The following is an 11,869-nucleotide window of genomic DNA, read 5'->3' on the forward strand; positions in this document are numbered from 1 at the left end:
ACTCATATACTGAGCCCTGTACGCTGCGACCCTCAGGGGAGGGGGAGCGAGAAAACGAGCTTGCAGAAGCTGAAGCGTGTACGGGAGATGGGGAAAAGGTCCTTTTCCTGGAACTCCGGGAGTCCCGTACAACGGTGCGCCCCCTGTGGTCGGACAGCCCCGCGCCGTTATCAGATTCCGTCGCAGCCGACGGAGGTGAATTCTGGTTTAAGGAGGACCCAGGATTCCACTGAACGTGCGCGGCCCACTCAGGAGACGACATAGGAAGTGGCGGCAGAAGGCGGCTGCGCGCTGGCCAGGTCACAGTTCTGGCACAAGGGGGGACTGTGGGTACTTGGCAAGGCAGACTTGCAAGTGGCACAAATGGTAAAAAATACAGTGTGCTTTTTTGTCCCCTTTTTTCCATAGATTGAGACATAGTGAATGTCTATCTCCGATAAACCGCAGTAGCAGTTATGTGAGCAGGGAAGGGGTTAAGCTTTTCCCTATGTAGCGGAGCAGCTTACCCACGGTCCTGAACTGGTGTCTCCAGGGAGGAAGAGAGGGAGGTAGCGTTTTCGGCTGTATTTCCCTGTAGCAGTGGAGTCCCAAGATGGCGCCCGAGATTTTCAGGGCTCTTCTCATTCAAAACGAGAAGCGCCTGAACAGTGGGCGGGGCTCCGGCGTGGGCGGGTTTTTTGAACTGCGGCCTAGTCCGGCTGGAGAAGCCGGGGACTAAATTAGTGGAGCCGGCCGACGAAGCGCTCTGGCGGCCGCGACGCCGCGCCTAACGTTCGTCGCTGGCATCTAGCCAGCGGTACCTCTCCCCAGGGACCCGGACCGCTTCTTTCCACGCCGGTAGTGTGAGGAAGATAGTACTCACCAAAGGAGGGACCACCTCCAGCTCAATCGATCCTCCCTGTGTCGGGGGACGGAGAGCCTCCTGAAGCATGCTTGCCTTCTCAGGGGACTTACAGCTGTGCCTGCCGCATGGAGATTTTTGCAGGGTTCTTCTGCGCCTGCCACAGGGGGCTTACGGCTACTGTGGGGACTACGAGACGCCAAGATGAGGGCTTGAGTGCGGTGGAGCCCGGGAGATGCACATAAGAGGTAAACTCCATGTGCTCGCCATCTTACAGGGGGGAGATCGGGACTGTATAGGAACCGTCGCCCTAGCGTAGATTAGGCGTGCCCCATACGTCGCAGGAGAGGGACGGGGAGGTATACTCGCCGTGCTCGCCTGTTGATGGTTCGGGGGAGAGCGGACCCTATAAAAAAAAGGAACCCGTCGCCCCCTTCACTCCGTTAAGTAAAAAATTAAAAATTTACAGAAAACTAAAAACTTTAAAATAAAAATTAAAATAAGAAAGTTGGGGCCTGAAAACAGACCCAAGTGCCTCCTACAGACACTAAGCAAGAACTGGTTGAAATTGTATCCAGTGAAGGGGTGTATACTGCAGAGGAGGAGTTAATCTTTCTGTTTACTTAGTGTCCTCCTAGTGGCAGCAGCATAACACCCATGGTCCTGTGTCCCCCAATGAGGCGTAGGAGAAAAACTGAAATCACAGTTGGGTCCAATTAGCGTGAACTTTATCATAGCAACTCATAATATGACCAAGTAGTGTACATGGCCCCCACGTGCCTGTATATACTCCCAAATATGTCTGGCCATGCAACTGATGAGACAACAGATGGGATCTTAGGGATCACCTCCCAGATCTGGAGCAGGATATCAGTGAGCTCCTGGATGCATAATGTCCAGGAGATCTGGAAAATGTGAGGAGCGGTCAGTGGCATCAATTACTTTATCATCCACATGAGGTTAGGCATTATCCTTGACCAGGAGGAACCCAGAGCCATTAAGATGATCATGCTGCTGGTCCAAACTGGATGCTCCCCCAAGATTTTTAATAAAAAGGTTAATTACAAAGTTGCTTGTATTTACAAACAATTTGCAATTTTACCCATTTATGAACTTGAGACACCTCCTTTAAAAAAAAATAAGGGACAGCAAATTAGGACTTCAGGTGGATGAACCACTAAGGCCGAATTCACAGATCTGTGTTTTGCAGTCCAAGTACGGATCATGATGCAAGGACCAGAAGATGGGTCTCCTGACCTGAATCCGGGTCGGTCACCGAGATCCGTACTTGGAATGTGTGAACCCCACACAAGTAATATCGAGCTCACACATCTCTGCTGCTGACAAGGTACAATGTTTTATTTGGACTCCTGCGATCATCACCAATGTTCTTGTGGCCATCACTGCCTCTACACCTTCACTTGTGACACTGCAGATATTATGGGAAGCTAATATGAAAGGGAAAATGTCAACAAAGACAGGATACGCCATACGGATATACAGAATATCCCATAATTGAATACTAGTTGTGGGGCACAGATCTATCTGAATAACCGTGGTCCCCAATGCCGACAGCCATCTGTTGTATCTAGACTGCTATGATAGTTACAAGCAAGCGCCTTTCCCAGGGACCCGCATTTAGCAGATCTGCCAAAGTCTAAGCTGCTAATACCCCTTTCAAGACTTTAGTGATGAAGGAAGGTGGGTGCAGACATTTAATGATGCGTTTTAGGTCTCTATTTGCAAAAATCTCATGGGAATCATTTTTAAGAACTTTAGTAAAAAAACAATAAAATAGAAAGTAAAGAAAATGCAGGAATAAATTAAAACAGCTTCCCAAAATAATATACTCACTTTTTCTTGAGACTCCAGCTCCAAGATTATGATTAAGATCAAATGGATCTAAACAAAGCAAACGGGGAGTGAGAAACATCCAGTTATCTTGTTACGTGAGAACAAAATAAATAATAATTTATTACCTATCTTTGAGATGCTATAATCACCAATAGTCACCCTAAGAGTAACCACCATGAAGAGATCCAGAGTATCAATAATTAAAGCTTTTATTGGAAAAATATATAAAATGCATAAAAATGCCCAAGCACCCTAACATAAGGTGGAGGCTAGGTGCAGTATATCGTATCAATTACATCAATTGCCAGGTAGTGATATCATCATAATATACCTATCTCCGTACACATAAGCTGCCTAAGCATGCTAATAGTATTTAAACAATACCAATGTACATGACAAACAATCCTAGTAATATATACCTGTAGGTTGCACCGCTCTCCACCTCACCCCTGAGGTGGAGAGCGGTGCAACCTACAGGTATATATTACTAGGATTGTTTGTCATGTACATTGGTATTGTTTAAATACTATTAGCATGCTTAGGCAGCTTATGTGTACGGAGATAGGTATATTATGATGATATCACTACCTGGCAATTGATGTAATTGATACGATATACTGCACCTAGCCTCCACCTTATGTTAGGGTGCTTGGGCATTTTTATGCATTTTATATATTTTTCCAATAAAAGCTTTAATTATTGATACTCTGGATCTCTTCATGGTGGTTACTCTTAGGGTGACTATTGGTGATTATAGTGTATTTAGAAGTGCCAGTTATACGATTTTGGGACATTCGTGATAGAATCTTTGAGATGCTGTATAATACAAACCTTCGATGGCGATGCACTTGGACGTCCACTGCTTCTCAAATGTCGTAAGCAATATTTTCTGCCTGATGCTGATGACGTACTCCTTAAAGTCAAACTCTTCTGTGTAAAATCTAAGGAAGCCGAGCCACAGCTCCCCTACAGATTCATTATTCTGTCCCAGAGATGGAAAACGGCTTCTCTGCAAAGAAAAATAAAGAAAATTAAAAAAAAAACTGTCAGAAATTCAGCATTACTTATGCCAGGAAAGACGTGCTTCCAAAACAACATAGCCTTAAAACATAGTGATAATCTGGCCATAGTAATGCCAAGTGTGATGAAATCTGCAACAAAGGCTCCAGCGAAAGTGTGAACACAGCCTAACAGTATGACCTAGACATCTATGGATTGGAGCACTCACCAATTCTTCTGTGTTATCAAAGAAAAAGGCGTTCCAGCCGTCCACCATCCTCCGTGGAATAATATGCCCGTCATAAATCTGAGAAATACAGAAAGAAGCCCCTTATAAAATAGAATTCCTAAACCAGAAAACTCTATTTAATATTTTAGTAGATAAGTCACAGTTTATAGATGAAGGCGCCCCACATTTAGATTGGCTAAAAAGGGTTGTATGGCACCTGACACGTTCATGTGTTTCATTTACATGGTTCAAATCTATTAGAAAATGGTACAATTCTCTATTTGCCCATTGGGGGCACTGCAGGGAAATTGAGCACTTGCCGCCCTATTCGTCGTGATTGTAGTTGCTCCCAGTGATCAGTGCAGGGTCAGAATGGTCATAAATTAATCTTCATATCCCCATCTTAGACTTGTGTTTACCTAGATCTCGGCCAATTCTTACCTCTTGTAGCACCGGTATGACGGGTGGATTTCTCTGCTGGAGGAAATACAGGACCATAAGAATGTAAGCATAGGAGGACAAACTTCCCCTTGATGCGTCACCTATATCGCAGCGCTGGAGATAAAAGAAAAAACAAAGCAAGAATTAGAGTTAATTTTTTTATTTTGACTTGAGAGATCCACAAGATAGATAGCTCTAAACATATGAATCCCCCCTCTCTGTGGCTGGGAGATACCATAGAAGAGAGGACACCTGGGTGACCAATATATCATCATTCTTGCTCCATGTTTATACAACACAGCCACAAATCCCCTGCATAGGTAATTGTATAAGATTCTGTCTGCCTTTAGCCACCACCAGAGGGCGCTCTCTGCATACACATAAGACAATAACAGAACAGCATCGGCAGGTGAGAGGCGCTAATCACACCGGGTTCAGCCTGAGGATGCGCGCATGTGTCCTGGCGTGTAATCGCCACCGACGCAGAGGTAAGTAGGTTGCAAACAGTATCACTCAGGATCACTCACCTTAGCAAAGAACTTGACTGTGTATCCTAAGTATTTTACCCTTGGGTCAATGGCAGCATATGTAGCTAGCATCCGGGTGTTATGCTGAGCCTGGAAAGGACACAACATATATAAAAGGTTTACACGTCTTTGACTGGTATGGCTAAATTTGGTCCATTTTACAGGGGCACACCGGTAACTTTTACATTTATTCGCTTTCCATTAACAAGATAATTTACTTCCTTGTTAGTTAAGTCAAGTTTTGTGAGAAAGCTTCTATCGCTTGGCATGCGACTTGTTCATGTGTTATATCTAATAAAGTTGATAATATTTTCTGAAATACATGATCTGCACACGCTTCTTGTATTTTTTTTTACAATACCAGCAATGTAGCGCATTGTTTTAACATTCTGGGCTGTGTCTTTTTTTATTGTTTATATCCTCACCCACTTATTCCAGCTGTGTGAAGACTTGCAGCATTGCATACCCTTTGCTTGGCCGAGTCTCATTTTGTAGTTTACTTAGCAGAAATAACTTGCTGTGCACACTAGATCTCACATGCAGTTTTTGCATTGTACCTCGCATGCTTTTAGAGATGGTCATCCCACATTAAATCAGACTATAATGGCTATTCTTGTCTCCATTTTTCTTGTCCCATCGCTAATCTTTGGTCTCTCCCATAAGTCATCTCTGGTCAGTAATATTTCCCCTTTAAACTTCCATTGCTGATAACTGTCAGACTTTGTGGGAGAATGAACCAGATTACTTGGCACTTACATACAGCAGCTGTTATCTTCATCATCAATAACATGGAGGATTACAGGAGAACTTATACAAACCAGAGAGGCCATACCACACAGCATGGTGGGGAACTAAATGCAACTATACACAGTGAACACAGCACCATTTAGTTCACTCAGCACAAGCCTGCAGCTGTTCTACACTCCCACATGGCTATGCTGGTAATACCCCTATATCTATAGAGAAGAACGACCACCACCACATACCAAAGTGTTATACAAACTGATGTCTCCTTCTACTGCACTCTCCCTGTGCTCAAACTTCACAATGGGCACCTTGGCTGTGGTTATTGGCAAAATGTTCTTTAGGCCTGAAAAAAACAATTATGACTCTATAAATGATGTAAAAAGGTTACTGTACACAGTCTACATACATATGTACATACGTACCTGGATGTCTTTTTAAAACCTTTGCTAATCCTTCAATTATTTCTTTGCAATTAAGTTTCTGCAAATAATGAAAATGATAAAAATACAAATTAATTTCCATTCTTTTCACTGTACTCTGTAAAGTCAGGAGGAGGAGGTGAGCTGTGACATCGCCTACTGAGAATGGTGGATTCTGTGTTATCTACTGTATATAGAGGTGTCATCAGTCATTGTACAGGAGGAGGAGGTGAGCTGTGATATCACCTATTGTGAATGGTGGATCCTGTGTTATCTACTGTATATAGAGGTGTTATCAGTCATTGTACAGGAGGAGAAGGTGAGCTGTGACATCACCTATTGTGAATGGTGGATCCTGTGTTATCTACTGTATATAGAGGTGTTATCAGTCATTGTACAGGAGGAGGAGCTGAGCTGTGACACCACCTATTGTGAATGGTGGATCATTTGTTATATACTGTATATAGAGGTGTTATCAGTCATTGTACAGGAGGAGGAGGTGAGCTGTGACATCACCTATTGTGAATGGTGGATCCTGTGTTATCTACTGTATATAGAGGTGTTATCAGTCATTGTACAGGAGGAGGTGGTGAGCTGTGACATCACCTATTGTGAATGGTGGATCCTGTGTTATCTACTGTATATAGAGGTGTTATCAGTCATTGTACAGGAGGAGGAGGTGAGCTGTGACATCACCTATTGTGAATGGTGGATTTTGTGTTATCTAGTGTATATAGAGGTGTTATCAGTCATTGTACAGGAGGAGGAGCTGAGCTGTGACACCACCTATTGTGAATGGTGGATCATTTGTTATATACTGTATATAGAGGTGTTATCAGTCATTGTACAGGAGGAGGAGGTGAGCTGTGACATCACCTATTGTGAATGGTGGATTCTGTGTTATCTAGTGTATATAGAGGTGTTATCAGTCATTGTACAGGAGGAGGAGGTGATCTGTGACATCACCTATTGAGAATGGTGGATCCTGTGTTATCTACTGTATATAGAGTTGTTCTCTTTCATTGTAATCCTGCCTGTGATGATAATGAGACAGCTGAAAAGTATTATGCACAAAAAATGAAGCATGTGTCCATTATCAGGCCTAGTGCCCTGTGATAAAAGCCTGATTTAAACAATAGGTCATTCTGTGATGAGGCATCACAGGTAATCTAAGTTTCCTACAGTAGAACCACTGGGGGTCCAGGTCTCATATCAGACCAAAATGGTAAAATACGCCTACACAGTTGACATCTGAAAGGCACCTTAGCTTCCATGACATACACAAAGTACAGTACAGAAAATATATGTATACAGAACTGCTGCAAATGCACGCAATGCTGCAGAGCAGAAAACCTCTGAATCTGAATTTTTTAGTAGTTCATTTCTGGCCCATTTTCTTGAAGTAAAAATGTCAAGGGATACAGCTATACAGTTATGACACATTGATTACAATTTGCCATGTGTTTCATTAGTAGGTGTGTGACTGCAAACGCCTTCATTAGTACCAAGGAGTCTTACCTCCGCATTCTCGTGGCCTTCTAAGGTCATACAAATGTCAAGATCGCTGTCTCGAAACCCAAATCCGTTCTTGGATGACCCAAACAAGCACAGTCTGGCATTACCTATATGGAAGATTTAGTTGATCAGTAAACTTGTATTTGGTCTTTGGGTATACTTTTACATCTTATGATAAATGAAAACAGAAGATTTTACTGAACATTGTGCCTTATCAATAGGAAAGACCTATCAACATATAATCAGTGCTGGGGGTCTCAAACATGGCATTCCCCACCGATCAACAGAACAAGTAGGTAAGGGCCCTACATGCAGTTTGGTAGCCTCACCGTTGAACTCTTTTCGGATAAATCTCTCTAGATAAATAAGAATTTGCTCCCGGTTGTGTTGCTCTGCAGGACTAGGAGATAATTCATCTGCAAAAAAAAAATGATAACTTTCCGTAAGAAACATTTCCACCTTGGATTCTAAAATATACCAATGTAAGGAAAGCCGTGCAGAATACACAATGGGTAAGAGTTATTGAAGGGTTATTCCCAGCTTTAGAAATTGGTGCTTGCAAATAAAAACTATTTATTAAAATTGTCAGCCGTTCTGGAGATATTTACCTTTTTTTTTTACCCTTTCGTTCGACCACCGCTGCTAAACAGCAGAACATGCTCAGTGCTTACAAGCTCTTTTCTATCAGGTTTGTAAGCAGCGACGCGGACGTGAGAATACATCACAATATGAGCCGTTTAAGCAAAATGCACCAGAATCCCGGCTCAAATTGAGCAAATAATTAGAATATGTGCTGCTCATCCAGATTTATTGTGCGTTTTTAGATCCTCACTTTTTAAAAAGGTCTAGAAAAGGCAGCATGACTAGGAAAAGAAAACGCAGCAGATTTATTAGTGAAATGTGTCATTAATTTGGTTAAAACACTGGTATAAAGCGAAGCTGAAAATAGAAAAGTTTCCAACATGTTTAGCAAAATGCACCATTGTAGTTAATGGAGTCATCTTGTCTAAATGTTGTACTCCTGCAACAGAATTTAAGGGGTTGTCTACTACCTATCTACTGATAGCTTATCCTTAGAATAGGTCATCAAGTGCGGGTCAGACCCCCAAACTCCTTACTGATTAGCTGGTATCCCCTCTGGCGTCATCAGATGCAAACAGTGTGCGGAGCGGAAAAACACAGGCCTGTATGTTGTTTGGGAGCCGTTCTCTGGCTCTGCAGCTCAGTTCCCATTCGCTTCCATAGATGATCAGCAGTACCCAGCAGCGGCAGGTAAACCCTGTTCAAGGCTGTGCTGTACCGCTCCATACACTAGTTACATCTGACTGCTGATGGAGGTGATAAAAGCTGATCGGTTGTAATGCCAAGGTCAAACATCCACTGATCTCGTATTGCTGGGCTATCCTAAAGATCGATCATCAGTACGAGAAGGATACAACCCCTTTAAGAAACGCAGGTGTAAACTTTGCCGATCCCAGATACTATCTCCAAAGTGCAGTGATACTTAGTTATGAATTAGAAACCCACCGTAACACTTCTTGCACACTCGGTCTAATATATCCCGAAACCTGGCGGTCATGGTGGGCAAAGGCTTTAGGTCGATCTTCTTGAAATCTTCAGGACAGTCATCTTTGGAGTGCCCGTCGCGCTTGCAGATGCTGCAGACGATGGTGGGCGGCTGTGATTAGAAGGATATAGTAAAATTATATATATATATATATATATAATTCATGTAGCGTGCTAAGCTACAAAGTCTGACTGTCCAGACATATTCGCCCAGTCACATCCTACAGTTCAGGAAACCATTTGCCAGTTAGATTATAACAGATATCACTTTTTTGAGGTTTCTCGTTGGTGTCATAGGGGGGGAGATGACACTGGTGGGGTACAGACTCTTGCCACTAAGAGGCGGACGAAAACAAAAGTGTTGGACACCTATCACGTGTATTCTCCCTAGTAAAGACGACTGCCTGCAGCGGCAGAATTGGCTGCCAACTGTCACTGCCCAGCGTATGGACACTAGAAGCAAGCATCCCATTGGTCAGAAATAACTTTATCTGGCGTGTGACACTGGTGGGGGTCCCGAGAGCTCAGACGTCCCACCTGTGGAAGTAAGAGCTCACTAACCCCAACTATTTCCATTATTGTCTATATAGTTAGCAAACCAATTGTAGATAGTATAGTGGACCCCCAGTGAACCTGAGAATGGGACTCTCTCCCGTCTTTAGTGGGGCAGAATTATGCATGCTCGGCCTCCGCTCCGTTCACTGTCAATGGGACTCGGCCGTAGCTGAGAGCTGTACTTGGCCATATCCATCTGTCCCACATACAATGAATGGAGCAGTACTAAGATGTCAATATATTCAGCTCCCTCTTGGCACTGGTGGGCATCAACCTCACAAAGCATAAAACCGAACACCACCAGACATTCACGGTACCCGATCACCCCCGGACATTGGGCATCAGCAAAAGAAGGAGGGCAGGGACCCTGCAGGCACCAGGCCACTTGAGACCTCCACCTTCATTGCCGTGATGGCTACTGGAGGCTATGGCATAGGTAAAACATGTAATGCAATAATATGGTCTGCTATGTAATTCTATGTTTATGGTTGTTTTTACAGTGTACTGATGGAGTCCTTCACCTGGCAATACAGCCCTATGGAAATGTTTAGTGTGTGTGTCATGAATGTGATGTGAATAGGGTCAATCACAAGTCACAGCAAATCTGGCATAACTAGAAGGCCTAGATGTTTAAAAAAGAAAAAGTAAAAAATGTCTACAGCGAAAATTACTACAAAACAGCATAAAAACACAATAAACAATCTACTTATTGAGTTCCTACCACTTCCCATAAGGATGGCTCATGTATTGCACCACTCCGACTGTCCGCTGATGTCGGCTGGGTGTATGTCAGAGTGACATCCCAGCCTCGTATAATAACAGGAGTCTGACTAACTACTATTATCCCTATTTTTATAGGCATCGGAGCGCAACAGGTTCCTGAAATGTTATCATACTCGTCTGACACCATACCCCATATGCAGGGTGAGCAACTCATACTCCGACAGGCGGATTGTACCGGGGGTGAATCTACCCACTTCGCACACAGATATAATCCATATGTTGTGTAGCTTTACAAATACAGACTTTTATTAACACCAATGTGTCCATCCCCCTCTGAAACAAGGTATTTCATTTTTATCAATTGGTAGCTATAGGTATGTAGTGCAGACGCAGCATACTTGCCTCTGTAGGTTGTTCTGGCCAGTAACTATATTTTTTTTTTTTGCATTTTTTTTCAATATTCTTCTGACTATGAACACTTTGCATAAGTGACCCCTATAATATTGCCTCTATTTTTCGCATACGAGGTGGATTTTGTCTGACTAATATCTTTGAAGGATTTTTTTTTTTTTTTTTGCACCCGCTTCTGTGGACTGTACGGCTTTTTTTGTTTTGTTTACACTTTCTTACCTTTCCAGAAGTTAATATAAGCTTATCAAAGATATAATGCAATTCGTCGTCAGCAATGTTTCCTTCATTCTTCAAGGTTTCGTGATGAAGTGAGGTAGCTGAGGTGCACTCATCAAGCCCGTTTTGCAGAGAACATGCCGCTTCTGATGCACAATTTCCTTCAGTAGTAGTAGTATCATCATCATCACCATCCATAACTGCTGGGGAGTCTTTTCCATTATATTTTCTGCTTCCCGTAACCCCTAAAGCTTCAGATATCTGGTCTGTCTCTGACAAACAAAGCAAATCCATACCCAGCTCCTGAGAAGAGGTGGAATGATCTCCCTCCTCGTCACTCACAAGTAGTCCTTCCATGGTGTCCCTGATGTCCTTTTCAGAATTATTGCAACCCTTGGTCTCCGAGTCATTGCTTTCTACCTCACCTCCATCACTTTCACCCTCCTGGAGACTACCATTATCCACGGGATCCTCAGATTTCTGGCTGTGAGACTTTCCTCTCTTTCTAGTCTCGGTTTTGGATTTGCTCTTCTCATTTCTTTGTGGACGAGCAAAATATCTGTAGGCTGCACGGAAACGCTCCAGTATGTACTCGTATACCATCTGGCTGTTGAGACTCCTTGCGACGTTCCTCTTTACTGCAAAAGGATCTAAAGAAAACAGAAATGTATGAAGTTTTGTCATCTACGGCATCGGTTTGCCTCATGCTGAGCTTATGTGAAAATAGTGCTGGAGTCATAATCTGCAGTGGCCATGAATAACTTCCAGGGAACCATGGCTGAGGATGGGGTCATGTGGTTTAAAAATAAAAAAAATGCTGCCAATT

General features: G+C 43.2%; 1 protein-coding gene across 2 annotated transcripts in view; it reads right to left on the reverse strand.

Annotated features, from left to right (window-relative positions):
* Positions 1-11,869, reverse strand: part of TUT4 (terminal uridylyl transferase 4) — a 58,174-nt gene that overhangs the window by 23,863 nt on the left and 22,442 nt on the right. For both annotated transcript variants that reach the window (XR_013218404.1, XM_077276456.1), the window contains exons 13-23: positions 11,047-11,693; positions 9,100-9,250; positions 7,902-7,988; positions 7,576-7,679; positions 6,061-6,118; positions 5,878-5,981; positions 4,892-4,981; positions 4,365-4,478; positions 3,924-4,001; positions 3,527-3,704; positions 2,696-2,743 (exon numbers count right to left, since the gene is read on the reverse strand). Coding sequence is in view for 1 of the 2 variants with exons in the window: in XM_077276456.1 (XP_077132571.1) it covers positions 2,696-2,743; positions 3,527-3,704; positions 3,924-4,001; positions 4,365-4,478; positions 4,892-4,981; positions 5,878-5,981; positions 6,061-6,118; positions 7,576-7,679; positions 7,902-7,988; positions 9,100-9,250; positions 11,047-11,693 (1,659 nt within the window). In the remaining variant the exon portion in view is untranslated. The remainder of the gene's footprint in view (positions 1-2,695; positions 2,744-3,526; positions 3,705-3,923; positions 4,002-4,364; positions 4,479-4,891; positions 4,982-5,877; positions 5,982-6,060; positions 6,119-7,575; positions 7,680-7,901; positions 7,989-9,099; positions 9,251-11,046; positions 11,694-11,869) is intronic.

The sequence above is a fragment of the Ranitomeya variabilis genome, chromosome 8 (genome assembly GCF_051348905.1).
Source record: "Ranitomeya variabilis isolate aRanVar5 chromosome 8, aRanVar5.hap1, whole genome shotgun sequence".
NCBI classification, from domain to species: domain Eukaryota; kingdom Metazoa; phylum Chordata; class Amphibia; order Anura; family Dendrobatidae; genus Ranitomeya; species Ranitomeya variabilis.